This window comes from Mastacembelus armatus, chromosome 16 (genome assembly GCF_900324485.2).
Source record: "Mastacembelus armatus chromosome 16, fMasArm1.2, whole genome shotgun sequence".
Lineage (NCBI taxonomy): Eukaryota > Metazoa > Chordata > Actinopteri > Synbranchiformes > Mastacembelidae > Mastacembelus > Mastacembelus armatus.
Window position 1 is genome coordinate 17106194 of NC_046648.1, and position 24600 is coordinate 17130793.

Sequence of the window (24600 nt, forward strand, 5' to 3'; positions counted from 1 at the left end):
CATATCATGTGAGTGTTATGGGGATTGCCTTGCATCATTGGCTGATTAGGTGTGAGCTGTCATAGTACTGTCATGTGCACCTACCTTCTCGCATTGCAGGGGCAGCCCTATGGGGCGAGGGGGTGCTCTTGCAAACCTCCACCCCCCACCATCACCACCCCTGTCCAAACAAGAACAGTTCATCCAAACACACACATCTAATGACCGGCTGGCAGGGAGGGTGCTACTAAGGGCAACAAGTTGAGTGTGTGTGTTATTAGGTGTCTGCAGTTCTAATAAAGGAAAGCACTGCGTCCTTCACTGTCTCAGCAGATGGCTTTGCTCTGCTTTGTCCGCCTGTCTGATTTCTATCTGTGTGTCTGTCAGTCTTGCCGTGGTGCTGGATGGCTCACAGCCTCTGGATCATCTGGAGAAGAGCACGTTCTGGAAGGGCAACATCTATGTTTTTTGATTTTCTCTATGTAATAAATGCGTCTTGAGTTTATAGGAGAGTGAGAAACTTTAGACGAGGTTTGCATGTTTATGTGACCTTGTGTAAAGTGTGTAATTATAAGAGAAAGTTATTGTCTGGTGTTACTCATGCCACTGGAAATGCTGGGGTGTCCAGCGTGGTTATTTTTGGATCAGTGACAGCGTGTCAATGGCTGCAGATGCATCGCAAAGGAAGGCTCTGAGATACCAACAGACCCTGGTAGGTCTTTACCATGTCTTCCCTCACCTGTCTGCCTGTTTGTCTGCTGCCCTATCAGTCTCTTTAACTGTCCTTCCTTTCCTCTCATTTAATCTCTCTTCAGCTGGTTCTTCCCTACTGCTCCATCTATACCTCCTCTTTTCCCTAATTCATCACTTTTCTCCCACTGCTACCTCCTAGTCATCTGTTTCTCTGTCGCATTGTTTCTGACTGACAAACTGCTTGTATCTTTCATTGTTCTCTATAACATCACACAAAGTCCTCATAAAGCCCTTGTGTTGAATCGCTGCTCTGCATCTTACTAGCGTCCTCCTGCTCCCCTGGTCTATTTTCCTCTTGAACAAGATTTCTCCAACGTAATTTCAAGTTTATTTGTACAATCAACATTAACATTCACTGCTGGTTTCACAACCACCCAGGTTATGAGACACTAAGCAAAGGCGATAAATGAGAAGTCATCCTTGCAATAAACAGATTATATTTGGACTTTAAAACTCCAATCTTTTACTTGATCGCTCATGATTGACTGGTTTCTTTGCATTGCCTCAGTTACATCTTTACGTTCCATGTGACCTTTTCTGTCTCTTATCTGTACGCCTCCTCAAGATGCAACCTTGTAAAGTCATTTCTGTTTTCATGTGTTGGCAGATATAAATACCTATATACAGGAAACCTGAGCAGACAAGTTAGATGAACGTGCTGAGATGAAGTCATGTCAGTATATCTTCAGGTTCATATGTTTAAATGCTCAACAAGAATGATGGTCATTCCTCCTACCAGCATCTTGTCTGCCAGTCTTTTCCAGCTGCTTCATCCAATCACAGTGGTTCTATGACTGTTTTCTGTGGATGATCTTGGGTGATATTGTTAAAATCCAGTTTTTTTTTTCCCCCAAATTTGGTTATGAATTATAAGAGACAAGTGGCAGATGCATTAGCAACTGAGGTTAGAGCAGCTGGCGTGTTACAGAAGCCTGAGTAACTGACAAAGTGAGGAACAGCAATGGCAAAGTGTCAGTACCGCTCCTTTTCTCCTTTGAGGGGATGCACAATTGCCCAAAACAAAATCCCAAATCCCCATCCCTCCTGTAGCCTCTTCAGTGGCCACGGGTCAGATATAAATAAGAAATCTCGCTCAACCACATTATTTAGAGGCTTAATTTCTCACGGCAAATTCACACATCTCCCAGGTGTGAAAGCTGTGATGGCACTCTCTGTGTTTGTGTGTCCTTGTGGGTGAGAGGAAACTAGAGCTTTGATGGATTTGAGAAGTCAATGTGTGAAACCTAATAATTAATGATAATATATAATTAATTTTATTTAAGGTCACCTAAATCTTCACAGATGCACATGCTGGTGCTGGGAGTTGATGTTAAAGCTGGGTTAAATTTGGTTCAAAGGTTAAGTATTTAATACAATTGTTTAAAAGGTTTAAGGGTCCCTAATTTCCTAGATACGTTTCTGGAAAGAGCTATGTCATTTGGTAATATCATTAAAAAGGAATCCGTTTAAACCCAAGCCATTATCCAATTATTGTTCATTAACTGAAAATTTAATATTTGTGTTGTCTGTAAATCACTTTATATTTTTATATGTGCAGTTACCAGTTGTGCACATTAAGTGATACTTCATATAGACCTTGCAGAGACAGTCAATGTCCATTTTTTGAAATGTTGCTTAACTCATTGTCCACTGTCTGAGAATGAGGTACATCTGTGCAATGTACTGCTTCAGTTTTTATCTATCTGTACCACTCCAACACAACTATCTATCCATTTATCGATGCACTGATCACTTTCTTGTGCAACTATCAATATAACTCCAGTACAACTTTCTGTCAGTTGATCGCTTGCATTCCAGTACGACTGTGCCATAAAATTTATCTTAATAAGTTTAAGCTAAAGGTTTTCATGTTCAGTTTTTGGTGAGATCATCTGAACAACACCAGCAATAATTACACATTTCCAACAATGTCACTAAAAACAGAACAATATGCCCTTTGTAACAATAGATGTTATGGCAAGGCTGTTGTATTGCATTGCATTAGATTGTACAGTTGCAACTAATAAAATTACATAGAATTACATAGTTTTTTCAAATGATCTCTTTTATGTTTTTATGTAACACAATAACCAAGTTTTAACCCAGAAATGTATCTACAGATCCGCAAATCACAAAGCCAATGTGTACTGTTGTAAAGTTGTGTTAAAGGCTTCCAAGTCACATAGTGGTAGTTGACCTTTGACCTTAAGAGAAAGGAAGTCCCCTTTGTGGACTTGTGTCCCGCTGACAGTCAGACTCTAGCAGGGTGGCAATAACGAATATTGGTTGTGTGTAGACACTCTACACACATACTGTGTCTTTGTGCCTGCTTTGATATGGCTGCTTGTGTGTTTCAATCCATATGACGGATGTGGTTAAAGACTAGTTTGTGTGAGGCGACAAATCTCAATCGATGAGAATGTCAACAGCAGTGAAATACATCCAGCATATAGTCTGAAATGATACAGGCCACTCAACGGTGACGCTCAACTGCCAAGTGTCTCGCAGCCTGGAATGACTGGGATGTAGACAATTAAGCCATTAAATTTCATATGATATCTCAGTCACATGATGTGTCTCTTCAAACAGCTCTGGCTCTCCTGAATTTAATAATTAAAACTATTATATGCTACAGCCACAGCTGCAAGAAAAAGCACCATGTCAAGGTTGCAAAATAGTGTCAATAACTTGTCGTTGTTTTTATGTAAAGGTTATAGGCCTCCATCTGTCTGTACAACTGGCCTCCTGGGAGAGATGGGCCGAAAGGGAGACAAACAGCGTGAGAGAGGGAGAGGTGTGGAGAAGTGTGTCACTGAACATTGGGTCACACTGCTGCTAATTTTATCCACGAGTAAGGTTTCACCTCAGGGGTGGAGTTTGGATAGATGGGTACAAGGGATGGTGAGAGAAAATGTTTCAGTGAGAGAGAAAGGTGAAAGCTGAGGTGAGACGATTTGGAAAAGAAAAGTGCAAGAGGTTTGGTTTCTAGCTGAAAGGCTGAAGATGCAGGTTTTTTTTAAGTGTAATGCTACAACATAGGGCTTAAACACAATGTACAGGAAGAAAGTTTTATGTAGCCTATTTGCTGCAAAGAAACTACATGCATCCTTTTATTTTCTAGTGAACTACAGTCTATCCTGTGTTTGTTAAAAGACTCCAGTCCACTGAAAAACAGTTAAAAATACCTACAGTCATTTTTTCTACCCTGAAATAAAGTGTTATTTTCAAGCTGACAGGAACGCTTCACTTTCAAGGCCTGTATTTGTCACAGCTGATAAAGTCCAATCCTAACACGCCAAGACTTAATGCTACCGTCCACCAAATGAACTGAAATCTGCTGGGTTTTTATTTGCAGATAAACCATAAATACCACCAACAAAACAGGAGACATGACTGGAGACTGGATAGACATAACAAAAGTAAAGAAGTTTAATGTTGCTGTAAATTTACTGACACTGTGACCATTAATAGTAAAATCATTCACATTAAAAAAAAAACACTGAAATCACTGAAGATATTTTTGTCATAACATGAACGTGTTGAAAATTCTTTGTGAATAAAAGCAAATGTTAGCAAAAGAATAAAATAAAAATAAAAACATGATAGTGTATACTGCCCTAGAGTCCGGTCGAGCTTTAGCAAGACATGTCATCAATGCTCGAGGCACTTAAAGTAAAGTGCAGTATTATCCACCCTATCCCACACAATGATAATATAGTTAAGGTCTCAGGTGTTATTTTCATAACTTAAGCTTGTGTCCTGCGTGCCTGGTATCATTTATGATCCCACTGCAGGAATCTGCTGGATCGGCCCCCTGACTGAGAATCTACCCCACTGAATTAAGAGCTGCTGACAATTCATTGTCAAGCCTCAAGTGTTTATATTAACCTCTCCTGCTTTCCTTTCTGTGTGTGTGTGTGTGTGTGTGTAGCTACTGTGGTCTATACTGTATGGAGTCACCAGGTAGCAGGTACAGTCTGCGCCTGTCACTTTGGCAAAGACAGGAAAGGACAGATGTAAGACAAAGATATCCAGAGGAAGTACTACATTATATTTGAGACAAGCAGGAAAGTGAGCAGCGACCCGCAGTTGGAACAGCTGAAAAGATGAAGGAGAGGATCAACACTTTTGAGACGGTTCTGAATATAGATCAATTTCTGGTAAGGCTCGTTAGTTTCTCTGTTGAAATGTTTTTTTTCCTAAAGTTGGAAAGATTTTTTGCAAGAACTGATGTGTTTCCTCTAACATAGAAGAAGAGGTAACACAACGAAATTAGATGCGTTTCAATTACACAAAGGTTCATTTCAGATCCGGGCATGTGATCAACCTCTCTATGAGCACAAATCCTGTTCCATGGAAACATGAAGCTTATTTTATAACTAAACTTTTCATCATGAACATTCCTTAACTGATGATTTACAGTTTAAACAATGAACTAATCACAGAAAATCATAGTGACTTTTGTTTATAGTGACTAAGAGAAATTATTGATACTTCCTGCGTTAATTCATACATTCAATTATCCTGAATCTTCCATTAAACCTTATTTATACCATTACTGTAAAGTGTTACCAAAGACAGCTACTTGTGTGCCGTCTCCTGAGTGTTTATGGATTTATATTATGCACAGTTGGGTTGTTTTTTTTCTGGATTACTTGGTGTAAATTTGTACTGTGGGCTTGTGCATAACACAAGGAAGTTTACAGTTTGGTTTATTTTTCTTCTTTGGCTGTGCTGACATGCCATAATTAGAACATGACAGCTTGAACAGTGTTTGGATGAGGCATGGAAATGTTATTGTGCTGTTTAATTAGTGTATGCATATGGAGACATGCAGTTGTGGAAAGAGAGAGTGAGAGAGAGAGAGAGCGTGTGTGTGTGTGTGTATGTACACACCATGTTTCTCTGCATTTTGGGGACTGAAACCTTTTTTATACAGTGACATGTGGGGACTCAGCTTCCTTGTGGGCACAATATTCAGGCCCCCACCATGTACACCAGTAAATTTTAAGGAGACGACTTAAAGTTGAGGGTGAGGTGAGGTATGTGTGTGTGCGTGTGTGTGTGAGCGTGAGAAGGAGGGGCAATCTGATCTGTCAGTGAGCAGATCAGATTTGATCATTATTCTTATACTACGGAACAGGACTATATTGTTGTAAGGCCTAACCACCCACACACACACACACACACATGCATTTATTCACACTTATAAACACACAAACTATATTAGCATAACAACCCACACAAACACACTCACACTATTTATGAATATGTAGTGTTTACTCTCTCTCTCTCTCTCTCTCTCTCTCTCTCTCTGTCTCATAAGGGACGCAGGAATGTGCTATTATTTTTTTAATTAACTCTCAATGTCACACTGCCCTTCAACCTCTGCATCTATTAGCAGCTCTCACTATGACTGAACCTCTCTCTCTTTTTCTTGCTCTTTTTCTCTGCAAGCCTGTTTCTGCTTACACTTCTTTCTTACCTCTGGACTTCTTGTGCTTTATGTTGTGTATTATCCTGTTGAAACAAACTCATAAAGGGCAGATCCATTAATGAATTCAAAGCTCCTGACAACTCACCTATGTAATTTAACGCAGGCTTGGTATTCTTAATAAAGCCAAGGGAGGAACGATTTACATTTTTACATTTTCTTCATCCCATAAGACCTGCAATAAGCACAACAGTAAAAAAATTGTTCAGTTCTTGCAGTACAGCAGAAGAAACTATTAATAGGGTGCAGGTGTCAGAACCGTACCGTAACTGTAGAAAAGGGAAAGAAATAATAAGAGCCACTAGGGGAGGGTGAGGGAATGTTGCTGAGAGTAAATTAGTGTGAGTAGAGGAGAAGTGGTGATGCATGCTTTGGTGTTCTAGAGTGGGAAGGTCACTGATTAGTTGGAGGACCAAATGATGTCGTGTGATGTTCAAAAGCGTGTGAAAGTTTTGGAAAAACCTGTTACTGATGTCATTTTAGGGCCTTGTGTGGCTCCATGTGTAATGGACATACAAGGTTGCACAGTGATAAAAAGCAAACAGAAGGTTGAGAGATGGGGACAGCAAAGTCACCTGACGTGAATGAAGTGAACTATTCAACGCCTCTCTCATGCTGTCAGTCCTCATAGTGTCTTTGAGAGATTTTGTGCTTTGATTGAAAATGATTCAATTTAAAGTTATAGTTTCTAATATCAATATTAGTAACTGAAGTACACAATAAAAAATGGCAACATTCATATTCACACACATGTTCACTCATCCTGCCATTCAGGCCTGAGATTTCCATCCACAGCGCAGCTGGCAATGCAGCATGAAAAATATCTTCTTGTGTGTCGTAGCCATGGTCTGCAGAAGTCCACTGTGATGTCTTCACATGCTGCATTCATAGCAGCCATGAGGGTCATCTGAGTGTATGGATGGTGATCATATACCTTTCACCTCCACGTAGAAAGAATTCCGCAATGGGATTAAAGAAAGGGGAATAGGGTGGGAGGAATTCCATCAGCATCCGGTCATGTACTGCAAACCATTGCCTAATGGTATGTAATACAGAAAAAAAGAAATGTATAAAATCTGCTTGGCATAATGATAACTAGTTTAACATTTTTACATGTAATGACTCAATGAACAAATATTTTTCCAGGGGAAGGATTATTCAACAGAAAACCTGTTCAGTGTATTTTGACCGACATGACAATCGCAAATGATGTGAAAAAAATTGCTGACAATTGTACACAAGCAGCTGCATCATGTACGGAAGCATTCGCTGTTTGTTCAAAATGATCATTGTTTTTATGATGAACACAGGTAACTTGGTGATGTGGAGGTTGAATTATAATTCTGAAATGTACCAGAGCAACTGAGAAAAACTGTAAATGTTTACTGACTTACAATTAAATGTTCAACATAGAATATAGCTGAACTATAAATAATCAAGTTCATTGCTATTACCTTAGGACATATAATAATATTAGAAAGATCTGATGTAAGAGCTACTCTACAACATTCGGAGTAAAATAAATGATGCATAACAATCTACAAAAACACAGTTTGATTTGGCTTTGTCTTTTTGTGACAGGACCTTGGAAGTAAAACAACAACTTTCCTCTGTGAGCAGTGCACAGGTTCCTCTTGTTGCTGTGCCTGGTTTTGAAGGCGTCTGGTGCCAGTGGCTGTTTGATGATGTTGATGGATTAGTGCTTTGCTGTTAATGTGTAGTGCAGTGGTGATGATGTTGAGGGTGTCTGCAGTGTAGGACCAGAGACAGACCAGGGACACAGCTGCTCTCACATCATGCTAGAAACCACTGATGAGGAACAGGTAAAGACATGAGCACCAAAGGTTTTGTCTGATCAGGGTTTTTTTTTTTTTTTCCTTTTGACTTAATAACCCAGCCCAGTCTTTTTCTTTAATCTCCAGATGTTATTGTGCTGTATCTGTTTACATATTTAACATTATTCTAATAGCAGCTTGAATGAGTTGCTTCTGCATCTAGATGCTGATATACTGAACAAATTAATATAGTTTAATATATGTGCAAAATTCAGTGTACTTTTAATAGAATGTACTTTGATATAATTTTTATATTAGCCAAAGTGTTCAGTCCAATCTAATTGCAAAGAAATATTCTGCAATAAGTTATTTACTTTGTCATCTTCCTCTGTCACTTCCTTTGCTTAAGACACAGTCTGCTGTTCTCTACTGATGTTGTGAAGTAATATTCAGAATCATTTCAACATACTACCTAAAAATTAAAACAGATAAAAGTGGTTGCCATTTCTCTATATGGCTTGTCTCTGCTGTTAGTCCAGCTCCAGTACAAGGGCAATGCAACAGACGCTAGTTGTATTGGGGATCATAAGCTGTCAGCAGCGTAGCATTTTTGTGAATAACAGTTTGCGGTCTGTAGTATTTAGTGAGGTTTAAAATAACCTCATAGATGAGTCAGAGCTATCAAAAATTTGAAGAGCCTTTAACAGTATAACCGCATGGCCACATGTGGTCTACGCGTATACCAGAATAAACCAGTATCACTCTTTGTCATGTTGTTATAGTGACTCACGTATTAGAGTAAAGCAGTTTGTGTGCTTTCACCATAATACAGATTGAACCAACGTGTCCTTGTCATGTATTTTTATTTTTTTGATTATATAAGATGTTGTTGTATCTTTTTTAGTTTATTATTGGTGCATGTTATGTGTCATGTCATGTGCAGCTTGCTAAGATTTCTCCGGTAGGGCCACACAGTTGGATGGGTTAGCTTTCTTGTCCCGTGTGAGCTTGAGGCAGAAATTCATGGCACCCCCCCATGATTTAGCTTCCTGCGCTGCTGTGTGGTGGGATGCATGAGATCTGTAGGATTCAATTGCACAGAATGGTTGCACCTGGATCTCCAGTATTTCACAGCGTCTATGATTTTAATGAGTGAGGTGCAAACTGGTCACCCAGGATCAACAGGTGTTGTGTTTCCTGACCAACGTTGTGTAAAGCACACATACAGTTGGAAGGGGAAGCTGTGCAATGTCCTCTCTTTCAGGATCTCTTCCTCTGGCTCTTCTCCAGCCTCCTCTCAGGGAGGGGTTTTTCCATATCTCTCTGCCCATTTTGTCTATTTCTGTCTGCCAATGTATTCAAGTTGGTGTGTATCCTTTACACTCACGCCACACATTCCCCATCTCTTTCTCGTTATCCCAAGACTCTTCGCACTGGATCAAGGTTTACCCTCCATCCTCATCTCAGCTGACATGTATGTCTCCTCTTCTCTTTCCCTTCTCTGCTTCCTCTTCTTTCTGGTGTCTTGTTTTTCCTTCTCTAAAATGCTGAGAGGTCCAACAAACAAACAAACAATTTCTGCAACAACAACTGCATTTTGCTTCGTAGTTTATTGTCAGTGTTTTTCCTTGGTTACAGCTGTATGGTGAGTACAGGGAGCAGCTGGGGAACTTTGCCCGACGGGAGGCCGCCCGTTTGCTGACAGAGAGACAATGGAGAAAACAGGCAGGGGACAACACCACGGCCGACAGACACAAAGGCCATGGACGTCGGCATCATCTTCATCACCATCGTCACTCTGTGGCCGTGGAGTTGCATCACAGCCACTCCTCCAACTCCAAGAAACCTCATCCCTACTCCAAATGCCAAGGTGACCTGCAGAGATGTGGATTTATGATGAGACATTAGAGACATTCACATAGGAAAGTAGCTGATGAAACTACTGCTTATTTTCATGGTTGTGTTTTAATAGTTGCCTTGACAGCTCTTCACACTTTCCATACACTACATTTTTCTGAAGGTTTTTCAGTTAGAGATTTTCATTTTACATGCAACACAATCAGCTCATAAAATATTATGCTGATGAATTAACCGTAGAACTAACTGGACTTGAGCCATAGCCTGGGTTAAGATTTACACTATGATGTTAATTTAATTCTTTGATTATTTTAGAAATCATTTAGTGAGGTTGTCAGTTTTGTTGTACTGCGAGCTTCTTTGGCCCCACAGCACATTTAGAGTTACTTTGTATGTTGTTTGAGGATTGTGTTTCATTCAATTGTGCTGGGGTTAATTCAATGGTTACTTCAGTGACTAATACATTTCAGAGTCAATGTATTAGTCATCAGGGGGGGTGAATAACTGCTGCAGGTGTAGGATAATGTCACTGTGCAGCCGCTTTTCAAGTGCAAGAGGATTACTCAAATGTCATCACTTAAATCATTTTTCTCTCTGAACTGCCACTTATTCAGTATCTCAGCTTGTGCTTGCAGACTACAAACCCTGTGTTAAAAATGCTGATTTTAACAAAGCCTAACAAAAGATATTTTTATTAAATATTATTAAGACATTTATGGAGGCAGTAGAGTAATTGCTACCTCTTGCAGTGCAATTTGTTTTAGGGAATGCTACTGTATATATATATATATTTAAAAATTATTTTCTTAATGAAAATGTCAAGAAGATTTTGTATCGATCTAAACTATGATGAACTACAGCATCATCACTGTACCCATAATCACACTGAATGATTCCCTCTCAGGCATTGTTAACATAACTAACTGTCAGTAATTAAATCAAGCAAAAAATGAATTCAAAGTGATTAATTTTACCTCGCTGTCCCAGATTGTTTAGCTCGTGTGCGGCGGTACATAGTGACCAAGTTGGGGGAGGACTGGATTTTTTTGGTTCTTCTGGGACTGACTATGGCTCTGGTCAGCTGGAGTATGGACTATGCCAGTGCCAAAAGTCTGCAAGGTATCACTGGTCAAGGCCATAGCAAATATTACTGTCAAATGTAAAGTTTGATAGAACACAATTTTATTTTCTCTTGTCTGTGATTATTCCATTTTTACTCCTGTGTGCAAAGCATGTGTTCTTCTCAATTTTCTATCTCTGTTTCTGTCTTTCAGCTTATAAGTGGATTCATGGGGAGCTTAAGGGCAATGTGCCACTCCAGTATCTTGCCTGGGTTACATTTCCCATGATCCTTGTCATGTTCGCCTCGCTGTTCTGTCACCTGGTTTCCCCACAGGCCATCGGTATGCTCCTGTCAGCCCCTCTGATCCTTGCCAACAACCGATTTTCCTCTTTTTACTCGCTTTGTCTGTTTTCCCATTGTAGGAATCAGCATTTTAACCGCACACTGTCCTTTCACCTAGGTGTTTAATCTACCTCTCTGCCCCTCATCTGTTTTTTTTCTAGGTTCAGGTATCCCTGAGCTGAAAACCATCCTTAGGGGTGTAGTCCTGAAGGAGTATCTGACCCTCAAAGCCTTTATAGCTAAAGTCATTGGCCTGACTGCTGCTCTGGGCAGTGGGATGCCAGTGGGCAAAGAGGTAAACAAACCCACCTTCTCATCTCTTTATTGTCAGTCTATCTCTATCAGTCACCATCCATTGATCCATCAGCATCCTTCCTCTCTTCCTTTCCTTTATCTGTTCTTCTTCCAGGCTTGGAGGATAATACATCATTTTTAGTCACCTATTTCCTCTCCTCATCCTCATAGGACTGAGGCAAATTATTCAAGTCCTCAGCTAAGGAGGACATTTATTTTCCCCATTACAGTGGCACAGCAACTGTCACATCCAGCAATTATACTGTGATTTATCTGTTCTGATACAACATATCCCAGTGTAGATTTCCTGTTTTACAGACAGTAGTCGTTGTCTGTGTAGATAACACAACATGCAGTTCATCTGTGTCAGTGATTTCCTCCCTTCACCTCCAGGGTCCGTTTGTCCACATTGCCAGTATCTGTGCTGCGGTACTGAGCCGCTTCATGTCTATCTTCTCTGGAGTCTATGAGGTAAGCCAAGGCCCTTACTAAAACAGACTACATTACCCATAAGCCTTATTGACCACAACGAATCCACTAATTGAGATGTAGAACGCAGTTTTCCCTAATTACTTGGTATGTTGGGGTTTTTTTTTTTTTGTTTTTGTTTTTTGTATTGTTTTTTGGTAACTACATGGTTCTTATTTTTAGGTCTTTGAGTTTTTATTGGTCGAGTGCTTGTGTTTATGACTATAGACTTGCTAAACCAACATGTGTGTTTAGTGCTAATTGGCTAGTTGCTTACAATATTTTGGATTTTTATTGTCATCTGGAAACTTTACGAATTCAGTTAAAGTGAAGATTTCAGCTCACAGGTTCAGTGTTAACACTGGCTTTCACTGGCTACAGCAAATAAAATCTGTGACAGTCAGCAGGTCAGAATGATGAAAATGTAACAGTATACCTGCTAAATATCAGCATGCTGGTTTTGTCATTTGGAGGCTGATGTTTGGCATAAAGCGCTGCTGTGACCAACTACCAATAGCATGACTGTTGACTTGCTTTGAATTTATCAGATGACCTTGAATATAGCATCTAATCCTTCGGTTCTATCAACACTTTTCACTTGGCAAGGTCTTAAATTACATAAGAGGCCTCTACAGTTTTATTCAGTTTTTGAGTCCTTGAAATTCACTAAAAGGTTTTTGAATTTGATGTTGAACTGAAAGTGGGAAAACTCTGCCTGTTGCCTTCTCTCATCCGTCTCCCTCCTACACAGGTCATCCTCAGTCTTTCTCTTGTGTCTATATACTATATGGCTCTCCTCATGCATCTTGTTTATGTTTGTGTTGCACTGTGTGGATAGTGTGATGGTAATGCCTGGCATGTGTTTTAACAGTGGCCTCCCATATCTCCTACTTTCCCTGTTCTCTCTATCTCCACCTCCACCTCTTTTCCATTCACCCCTGCTTGCCTGAGTCCCCCACTCGTCCCTCTTTTTCTTCATCTCCCTTTCTATCTCCACTGATGACCTTTAACCCCAGAATGGCACCCATAACCAGGACCTGTTGGTGTGTGCGTGTGCCGTAGGAGTGGCCACCTGTTTCGCTGCCCCCGTGGGAGGCAAGTCCCGCCCTGCTCTCTGCCCGATTAGCTCAGGCACAGGTCTCCAGTCAGCTAAGCTCTCCTGAAATAACACCAGCAACACAAATGTAGAGGTTAAATCTGACCTCAGACCAGTGCCCTGAATTACAGGGGAAAAGCAGTTAGACCGGCTCTGGACAAAGGTTAAAATATCGACCTCTAACATCTCAGTTAATGACATGTTCATGTTATGTTTATTATTCAGACCATAATTGTATGCAGCCATCTGGGGCAGACTATTAATGTCAGCCTCTGAATTGTAGCTCTGTCTGCTCCAATAATTTCAGTATCTTGGTGAAAGAACTACAAAAGCATCAACAAACCCTGCTGCACAGCTAAGATTTCTGGCAATCCCATTTAGATAAAATCCAATACTAATGCTAAGAAAATAAAAACATTTTTAGAGAAGACCCACGGGAACACAACGCAGCCCCTGCCACTTCTCACTCATCGAGGTGGCTGTGTTAATGCTGTGAGGTTAGCAGGTAGCACGCTCATTAGTAAGCAGTGTGTAAGTGCACAACCTGTCCTTTCTCCCACAGCAACAATGATCTTCTCCACAGACATTTGCCTTCAGACAGAGCCATCCTAGCTGGTTCTCCCTTTTCCCATCTGTAGCTGCTGGCTTTAGCTTCATATTGGTATAAGCAGCTCTATATTTATTGTACAGACATGAAAGTGACATCAATCTTCTCGCCTAATTCCCAGCAGGAATGTGAGAAAACAAATGTTCTGACATGTCAACATGTTCTGTCAAAACTGACTTCTGACCAGTGTCCTGTTTTATCAGTGATCCATTCAAAGAGAATGAATATTTAAGCCCATCAACACTGTGCATGACCCTTGAATAATAAGGTTCTATACTAATGTAGTGAGCTTGACTGCATCAAGTCACATATTTTAAAAAAAAAGTTAAATTCCAACTCAGCTGTGATTTTAATAAGGCACACAGAATGTTATAATTCAAGGTCATGAACAATCAATGGAAATATTTTTTGTCTGCTACCTTTAATTTTCATTTTACTATCAGCTGCAGTGACTGTCTAAGGATGATCTGACCACTCGATTTGCCTGATTGCTTAATTGCTTCATCTAAGTCTGATAACTGCCATTGGCTTCTGCATTCTCTTTACATCCTCTTGGTATGATTTTTTTCCCCCTGTATCACTTTTTTTTAAACCAATCTCCAGTGAGCATTATTTATTCACTTTATTCCATTTTGCTCCCCCTCTGTCAATTTTCCCACTGTGGTTCCCCATCCTGCTCGTCTTTCCACCTTGATCTTTTATTCTTTCTTTTTCTGCCTCACTCTCCTGTCGTCCCATCTCCACACTCAATCCTCATCACCTTCATGTCCCCCCTTCATCATTTCACGCCCTTTCATCCCCTCATTCCTTCTCTCACCTGTTCACTTCCCCCACTGTTTCTTCCTCTCCCTCTCTGTTTTCTGTGTCAGTAGAACCCTTATGGTTACACAGATATTCTGACTGTTGGCTGTGCCGTGGGGGTGGGATGCTGTTTCGGCACTCCACTAGGAGGTACTGTACAACTTGCACACGGCCTCTTACAACCAAAGCTACCACAACAAACATCCACCTGTGCTGAAATACAGGGGGCTACTTGATAAATTGAGAACCAACTGAAATGTATCAGGTATTAACAAATAGCTATCAAAATTTAGTGTTGAATTGTTCGTCACATCCACAGATATCTCCAGATCACAATCATAACTTTACTCATTTTGGTTTTCATTTTATCTAGACAAAATGATTTAGTCATGAAAATGTCGAAACCTGTTTTCAGGGGTTTTAAACACATTAAACACTGATGAAATATGATGTTTTTTTACTGAAAAAAAAACAAAAGCAAAGTCATTTTGCAACCTGGGAAATTATGATGGCTTTGTTGACTATTATTTGGTATTTTATAATCAAACTAAAAATAGTAGAGATTACTTCATAATACCATGAATTATTGCTCTAGTGCCACTCAGTTTCAGTCAAAATGTTTAGTGTATCGTGTACATTAGTCAAAAACATTCAAAATCTAGTTTTCAAACAAGAAAGAAAGGAGATGTGAGATTTTGTGGGTCTTCAAATGTTATTTTGTCCTTGTCCTCTGTTCATCTGTTTTCATATTGTTGAGAATAAATGTTCTAATGGCTCTGATGTTTATTTAATTGCTTAACACGCTGATTATGATTTTGATTCTGTTAGAGTGTGTGTATTTACTCCCTGTGGTTCTCCTGTTGTGTATAATTACACCCTTAGCTTCCAGTGTTTTTGGTCTCATTCTGATGATTTAACTCATTTCTGTCTCCTTTTTCTCTGTCTGTCTGTCTGTCTCCTCCTTTCCCATTTTTCTCTTCCTCTCATTCTCTCCTCCTCTTCTCATTCCTCACACTATCTCTCCTCATTTTTGCCTCTCCGTCATAATCCCTGCTCTCCCTCTGTCCGTCCTCCCCTCTCCCTACACCACCACCACCACCACCAGGGGTGTTGTTCAGTATTGAGGTCACGTCTACCTACTTTGCGGTGAGGAATTACTGGCGGGGATATTTTGCCGCCACATTCAGTGCCTTCATATTCAGGGTGCTCTCTGTTTGGAACAAGGATGCTGGTGAGAACCAGAGCAGATGCATATTTAACACTCAAACATGCACACAAACCACCACAATACTGCTGTGCTGGCATTTTGTGAAAAGTAGCTGGATATGCTTCTTAAGATAAGCTAAAAATGTTTGAGGTCATCATTTATAGAATATATGCAATCCACCAGCACCACAGTAAAGATACTTGCCATTTTTATGCAAATCCCTGCACCCTGTTCCTTTATGTCAGAAACTCATTGTCCTATATTTTATACTGGTATTTCACAAGTATGAAAATGTATAGAAATGTATAGCTACATATATAGGATAAAAATTCACAAGTGGAAAGGGGAAATTTTCCATAACATGTGCCAATAATAATATAATATCTTCCCTAACATCTCCATAAGTGAAGTCAGTTTCCTAGATGCAGGAGTCTAAATGTATGCAACTCTTTTTGTTGGGTAATAATGACATCTTCCTTAAAGTTTGTATAGTCAGTGTTTCTATATTACTGTGATGGACTGGTGACCTGTCCAGGGTGTATCCCTGCCTTTCAGCAGATCCCCATGAACCTAATAAGGAATAATTGGGTATAGATAATGGATGGATGGATGAATGTTTCTATATTAACAAAGGCTCTAATCACTACATATAATGTGAAAGGGGTCAATGTAGTGATTAGCACAAAAAACTATCACCCAACTACATTTCGTCTAAGCTCATTTAACTGTTTTAGTGTCTTTTAGCTCATTATTATGTGTTTTGGGGTTTATTTTGCTTAAATATCACCATTCTCAGTAGCATTGGTTTCAGGTACAGTCAGAAGCAGATTTTAGCCAAAAATCTCTCTGCTCATTATCAGTCACCAGACAGAATAAGTGACTTGCATAATGGAGCATTTAGTCTCTAGAGAGATGTTTTCCTCAGGAGTGGATGGAGACCAATGTGGAAAAAACATTGGAAGAATAGATATTGGTTTTACGGTTGTTAGTTTCACACAGTCATGGCTGCAATAGGATCATAATGCTTTTCTGTTTCTCTGTCTGGTGAATGCCTAAATGAGCAAGTGCTAGCTAACAGGTTTGCCTTATCAACTTAAATAATGTATGTTGTGTTTACAGCTTGGTTCTGTTGGGCCTAAGTGGTTAAGAAATCAAGTAATGCAATTTTAATATCATACAGAACAAGGACATTGTTTTAACTTCAGCTGGTTTGAGATCCCATAGTCTGTGTGTGGGCTTACAAAGATCATTTTTAATATTTATTTGACTACATATTGTTTTTCCTCAGTCACAATCACAGCTCTCTTCAAAACTAACTTCCGGATGGATTTCCCCTTTGACCTTCAGGAGCTTCCTGCATTCGCAATAATAGGGTGAGGATATTTCTGAGCACACACGTGCTTGTGTATGTGAGGTATTTCAAGTGTGTATCTTTTTTTTTTTTGGTACCATAAAATATAATGAAATATATGATGAGTAGAACATTTCCCTTTGGCCTACTATAGTTGATAATCAGTCATACTAATGATGTCTCTTACTCAGTACATGTTGTATCTAACAGATTGTTCAGGGGATTTTAAGAACAACTTCATATCTGTTTTCTTCATGCGTTAGGATCTCATGTGGCTTCCTGGGGGCGTTCTTCGTCTACCTGAACAGACAGGTGGTTCTCTTCATGAGAAGACCGACAGCACTCACGCGGTTCCTAACCAAACAGTGAGATGCCAGCACACACACACACACACACACACACACACACACACAAACAGGACTATACACTCACTCCCTGCAGATGTGGATTAATTTAGCACTCTGCTCTTAAACCACTGTTACTCTTGTAGCAGATGCTGCTCCCAGGAACTCAAACCAATTGCGCATTCATATCCAATTCCTCCTAATGTATCCCTGCTCCACTCTTCGAACTCATCAGTCTCACAACACTGCCCAGGACAGCGGCAAAGCCTTAACAACCTTTCAGCCAGTTATTTACTAAATGAGAAGATTCACTTATCCTCTGAGATTCAACAGTCAGGGAACATTAGTCTTCACCATTAGGGAGAGGTGAGCTGTAGCAGCACCAGGGAGAGCCATGCAATCAATGCTGGTACTGACACAGTTATTTTTGTTACAAGCAGCATTTATTTTGCCATGTTGTTACAGGTTGCTGGGAATAGAATGTGCTTCCTATCAATGATTGTGTAAATGTTTGTGTGTCTGTACTCCCAGTCGATTGATCTACCCAGGTGCAGTGACACTGATCATCGCCACCTTCACGTTTCCGCCTGGATTTGGACAGTTTATGGCGGGAGAGGTTAGACAGAATCAGTCTCACAGCCTGAGTTCGTTTTGATGTCTGTTCTACATATTTATCATATTTAAAAAAAAAAAAAAAGACCAGTGAGGCCTAGAGGATGGGGTTTTGTCTGATTACATATATGATACATACTGAAGCAAAGAAAGGCCATAATAGGTCGAATTTCATAAGCAAATTAAAGAGGACCTCTGCCATTTTTGCACATCAAAGTCTGTTTACAGGTCATTCAGAGTACTACTGCATATGTAGAAAAAGATGCAGAGGATGCTGTGGGAAGTCTAAAAAATTGCATAGAGTCAGTGTCATTTGGATCTGATGTTAGAACTAACAGTAGACTAAGATTTATTATTATTATTATTAGTAGTCGTAGTAGTATTACAGTGTAGAGATGCACACAAGAGATTTCTTGAAACAATATGTTAGTAATTTATTTTCAAAATCCCATTTTAATCTTCATGTTTCTTCCTTGTGGTAGCTGATGCCCAGGGAGTGCATCAATTCCTTGTTTGATAATTTCACCTGGACCAAAATTTCTGGCTCTCCTGCTCCGCCCAGCCTGGGTCGCTCATCTGCATGGCTCCATCCTCATGCCAGCGTATTTGTCATCCTCCTTCTCTTCTTCATCATGAAGGTATCTCTTCCTTCTACTGTATGCTGGAGGTGTTGCCTTTAAATACATGTGGTAACATAAAAATCCTCAGGGGACGGTCACGAATGCTACCTTGATCCTGTTTTTGTGTTGCAGTTCTGGATGTCAGCAGTTTCCACTACGATGCCCATCCCCTCGGGTGCCTTTATGCCAGTGTTCATTTTAGGTAAGAGGATTTTGTAATGCGAGTGCAGTATCTCCTGCAGAGCTTCAGATTAGTTTGTCTTTACCAGTGTGTCTTATCTCCTGCCTCAAGGAGCTGCTTTTGGTCGCCTTGTAGGGGAGATCATGGCCACTCTTTTCCCAAATGGAATCCTGTTTGACGGCATAGTCTACCGCATCCTGCCAGGGGGCTACGCTGTTATCGGTCAGTCTACTTAACCTTAGTGATCCGGTCAGGTTCCCATAGGGCTAAAGTCTTACTGTTGTAGATTTGAGAGAAATCAAATATTTTCAGTTAATAACAAGTCTGTCTGTGCATTTATACTTCTCAAACTACACTGCAAGTACACTGATACAGCAGCAATTCAGAAACAGGTTTCACTCAACTTTGTATTCTTGGATCAAAATGAGGCAAATGAGGAAACCCTTAAACTCATCAAAAATTGTTGAATTGTATGTCTAACTCAGTGTAGCAACCCTGCCCTGTGGGTTTCACCACAAAAGTTATTGTAAGTAAATTTTTAATACTTTTTGCCCTAACTGTTACAGGGACAGTCTCAGTCACTCTAAAAGAAATATGGGTTAAAAAATTGATAGGCAGATGGGAGAGAGAGATGTATTATTTAACACTTTGCTTTCTGCCTCATAAGGACTCAACAATGTTAAACTGTCCCTAAAATTGTATTTTTTTATAAATAGTACAACATTTTAAGGCCAAATTGGCTCCTTGTCATATTGAGAAGATTCGACAGATGAATAGTCGTACAGAAGTATAAAATTCATCCTTACTGTACACTCTTCAAAACAGGTGCGGCAGCGATGACAGGAGCAGTCACACATACAGTTTCCACTGCAGTAATCTGCTTTGAGCTGACTGGACAAATCTCCCACATCTTACCCATGATGGTGGCAGTCATTCTTGCAAACATGGTAGCCCAGGGTCTGCAGCCTTCTCTCTACGACTCCATCATCCAGGTGAAGAAGCTGCCGTACCTACCTGAGCTGGCCCTCGGGCATATCAGGTAACGTTAAAATGGCGCACATCCATATTTTGTTTGTTTATATTTTGCATACAACTGTCCTTGTAAGACAAATGGTAATTATTGTTGTATATCTGTATCCCCAGCAAGTATAACATCTTTGTGGAGGACATCATGGTGCGCAAAGTGAAGTTCTTATCTGCTCAATCCACCTTTCGGGAATTGAGCCATCTGCTAGAAACTTCAACTTTAAAAACTATCCCTCTTGTTGACTCTAAAGGTAGAAGAATCTATCATTTTAGTCATATCCAGTCATTTACTCTGTCCAAAGAGAACAAAGTTCACCTATCTGCACCTTTTAAGCTCACTAATTAACATGATGCGGACACAGACACAAGGAAATCACTGCACCCAGCTAAAAAATAGCACCACAAAAAAATTTGAAATAAATGTAGCCATTGAAAAAAAAAAACTATTTCACTTGAGTTGTAATTTAGGTTAGACAAGATATAACTTCCTGATCGGTGAGATTTAGAAGTTCTGGTCTTTATTGCTAAGATAATCTAACAGCCTTGTGCCCATGCAGAAATGGCAAAGTGAACTGTTCCTTTTGCCTCTGCAGAATCAATGATTCTTCTGGGCTCCATAGAGAGGACAGAGCTTCAAGCTGTTTTTGACTGGTGGCTCTCACCAGAAAGGCGAGTCTTTGAAAGAGGTCAAAGTCCATTAGGCCAGGACTCCATAGTCAGCTGGGAATCCTTTGCCTTTGTAGACGAGGAGGTTGGAGAGGACAGCACTGACAAGGTAAAAAAAAACAAACTATAAATTTGTTCATAGGTAGATGTACACTTTCTTACTTTCAAAAATTCATGAAACATTTGCCAACTGTATGTTGTTCCCCGCAGACTGCTCCAGTGCAGGATGAATGCAATGGGCCCACCGTGTCACCCAAACATCAGGAGCCTACCACTAACCACACAGACTCAGGTAACATGACCTTTCCACTACACATTAAGATAAGTTCACCCATCAAATGTCATTTCCTCTCTCCTCTTACATGTGTTGTCAAACATGTACTTAGAAAATCGCATGCTGCGGTCTGTCAGACGGACTCTTCAGAGACTCTTCTCCTCAACGTCTTCATCAGGACAATCTGAAACTCAGGTACACTACTAAGATTAACCTTTGACCACAAAAGCTCAAATGAGCAGCACATCAGTAGTCTGTATATAGGTTGGCAGTGATAGCTGAGACAGGGGCTTCAGTCTAACATGGCAGCTTGAGCCAGACTCATTAATGCGATGGGAGGATCATGACATGATGCAAACATGGAGGAGTTTACATGCTTTGCAGCACCATTAAACCAAAAGGGAGGATCTTATCATTCCCTGTTTAAACTAATTGACTGTCTGTCCACCTGCCCATCATCTCTTTCCTCAGGAGACTACAACCCCTCCCGTGACTGACACTATGCCCCCAGAGGAGGTACTGTACCTTACTGTTTCAACATCCAAACAGACACCAATGAGACTATTCAACCATCCTAATCAGTAATGAGAAACTCTCTGTACATTCTGTTTTGTGATTTGGTGATATAGATCAAAGTGTGGGAGGAAGCAGAGCTGGACAAACCGATCGATATGGACCAGATACGTATAGATCCCTCCCCATTTCAGCTGGTGGAAAGAACATCTTTGCACAAGGTAACTACAGCAAAATGTTGGTGAAATGTCATTACATGCAAAGACAATTTACACAAATTACTATTTAATTTTTTAAGGCAGAAGACTTTTAAAAAATAGTTTGGTACTTTGGGGAATACTGTGTTTTTACACTTCACTTGCTTCAGTGTTTAATAGAGTGATCTATTGGCAGAAATAGAATATAGTATTAACAAATATGTTGTCATTAGTTTATAATCACCAGAAAACACCAACAGTTGCATTTTCGTAATCTTAGAACAAGCCTTTTTATCTACACAGGCACCGGGTCTCCTTTCACCGAGGCAGCCATATTACATGACCACAGCAGCCCAGAACAGACAAACCAAACACTAGCTATGTGAAAAGAATAGTGTTTTTTGTTTGGAGGGTGGTAGGGGGTGCTCAAACACTTGTATTCTGCAATCTCACCACTAGATGTCATTAAATCTTTAAACAAACAAGATATTACATATTAATAAGTTACTGCAATTTTAGGCTTCATTCAGATTAATTTGGGCTCTATGAGGAAAAAAAAAAAGAGTCCTTTCATTCATCTAAATGGGACCCACTCAGTCATTACAGTGGCAGTGACAGCGCAGGGACATCTTTGGTATCTACTGCGCTGATTTTGATGATTTTAGAAAATCTGTCTCTCATGAGTCCTCTAACTTATGGTGTGCAGTCCTATACTGCTGAATTACTCCTTTGAGATTGTTTGAAATTATATCTTATACGTGTAAATCAGTAAGGACCGGAAACTGAGATTTTTCTAGTACAGCTTGCCGCAGCTTGTTCTCTGAATACTGAATCCTGAATTATATGCTGTTGTTGATGCTGTGTAGCGAAGCCATATATTTTCCTCCTTCCTCACAGAGAAATGGTTTTACGAGGACCAGTCTAGCCATGCAAAAATAATACTGTCACAGTACAATACACTGGATCATGTTTTCTGTCTCTCATTACTCAGACCCACACTCTGTTCTCTCTGCTGAGTCTCAGTCATGCCTATGTCACCAGTATTGGAAAGCTGGTGGGTGTCGTGGCACTGAAAGAGGTAAAGTCAGATTTTTTTTTTTTTTATCTGCATGATTTTTGCCAAGTCTCTCAGTTTGAGTCTGTAATGCAGCATGACAGCGAGCTGTAATGATCACAAGTGGGCAGTTGTTCTGTCACAGGGAGCATCTTCACGCTCTGATTCAAGCCATGATTTTATTAACTGCCCTCACAACTCATCTCTCTGGACGTTCACTTTATTAATTCCACATTGTCACTTCGCCAGATGATTCAATGCTTTAGGGTTTGCCTATGAAAGTGCAGTATTTAAGTCTTTTCCTATCTTCTGACAGCTGCAGAAGGCTATAGAGGGCTCTACTCGCAGCGGGGTGAGGCTTCGTCCCCCTCTGGCCAGCTTCCGAGATGCCAGCAGGAAAGCCAAAAAGCACCAACCTCCTTCATCCACCCCTTCCTCCCCCACTAAGGACAGAGACCTGTGGGGGGAAGGGAGCAGGAGGGAGGGGGAGCTGGTGAGGAAGGAGTCCATGGAGGATTCCCGAGGCAGGGTGTTGTCTACAAGAGGAGCCCCTGGGTGTGACACTGCTCTCTCCTGCAGTTGCAGCTCTGTCACCACAGGAGAAGCTGATGACTCTCCACAAGACCCAGCATCCCCATCTACCTCCTCCCCTGTCTCACCTTCATCTCCTGCCTCCTCTGTTTCACCCACTAGCCCTGTGCTTACACTTTCCTCCCTGCAGGAGGAGAGGGAGAGTGAGGAGTCAGATGAGCCCATTTAGGATGACTAGGTTCAAGAAAAGTCTTTTGCCTTCATTTGATTTCATTACCTTTGTTCCAGGTAGAGAGCTGCTGACTGGTTGGAGGAGACAGGTCGACTTGCAGCACTCTCAGACATTCAGCTCTCAGCGAGCAGGACATGCTGGTGCACACAAAGCTCTTGAAACTTGTAGTACAGGATATTTTTTTTCTACTCTTATGACAGTCTAATTTTTTCACTCTCAGAATCTCAGGTGCCTTCCTGTGTTTTTTGAACTGCAGACATACAAATAATATTCATCCATCTTGGAAATGTTGAATGTAACTGTACATCACATGTATTAGTGGCTGTTAATTCACCTTTGAGAAAAAAAAATTGACACCAGTGAATTGTATCCTAATCAAATAATTCTAAGATTAGGTCATCAAGGCCATTCATTTAAAGTGTACTAATTGAGATTAATTTTAAATTATAACTTACATCAATGTGTATTTGCTATATGGTAAATATTCAAATCACTAAATCAAGGAAATAAATCTTAAATTTGTCTACTAGTTTATTTTAATTATTTCCTACAATAAAAATGAAGATATTTAGAAGAAAAGCTACAGTCATACTAGCTACTCTGTACAGCACAAGTAATTTCAGTTAGCATGCTAACATGCTGATATTAAACACATGTAATGCACTTTCCTGATCGATGACTTTGACATGCACATTGTTTTTCTACTTCATTAGTCATGATTGTTGCGACAAACGATAAATTAATTGTTTAAACGTTTATGTCTCAGCAGCACCAAGATGTACTGAGTCATAAATAACCAGATTGAGGTCCTAGATGAAAATTCAGAAGCTGATCAAAGCTGTTACAATCCACCCTATAGCCAATATGATGGCAACCCAACCAATGTCTGATATGACTGACAATACTACTAGCAAAAAGATCACTTCATACGTGACGAGTTCCAGGGTCCAGGCTTGAAAAGAGACTATCTTTGCTGTGAAGGTCAATGGTGTGTATCAGTCTCTGATTCCTAAGCGAGCCTGAACAAATAAGCAGCTAGTCCCTATAGACGACGCCTGTCTGTGAGAATGTCATTAATATTCTCCTGGCGTAAAATCCTCGATAAGGACTGGAGATGAATGTTTTTGGAAAAGCATGACAGGCTGGATTACACTGCCGCCAGATCCTCGGTGAATCCTGTTTTGTCTGACAAGCACCAGTGAGCTGGCCAGAGACACTGGTTGTCACCAAATGTGGTTAAAAAAAGCCATATCCATGTATTAA

The 24600-nt window shown here is 40.3% G+C and overlaps 1 protein-coding gene across 1 annotated transcript; it reads left to right on the top strand.

Moving 5' to 3' along the window:
• The first annotated feature begins 640 nt into the window (after window positions 1–640).
• Window positions 641–23668, top strand: clcn1b (chloride channel, voltage-sensitive 1b). The gene is made up of 23 exons (XM_026317454.1): window positions 641–691; window positions 9640–9871; window positions 10846–10977; window positions 11133–11261; window positions 11425–11558; window positions 11951–12028; window positions 14601–14679; window positions 15635–15760; window positions 17025–17109; window positions 17351–17452; window positions 17963–18047; window positions 18526–18681; window positions 18796–18865; window positions 18956–19066; window positions 19670–19883; window positions 19988–20121; window positions 20464–20645; window positions 20747–20828; window positions 20923–21005; window positions 21282–21326; window positions 21440–21544; window positions 22512–22598; window positions 22891–23668. Exons 1-23 carry the CDS (start codon window positions 641–643, stop codon window positions 23332–23334), a joined length of 2946 nt encoding a protein of 981 aa, XP_026173239.1. The 3' UTR covers window positions 23335–23668.
• Window positions 23669–24600: the final 932 nt, after the last annotated feature.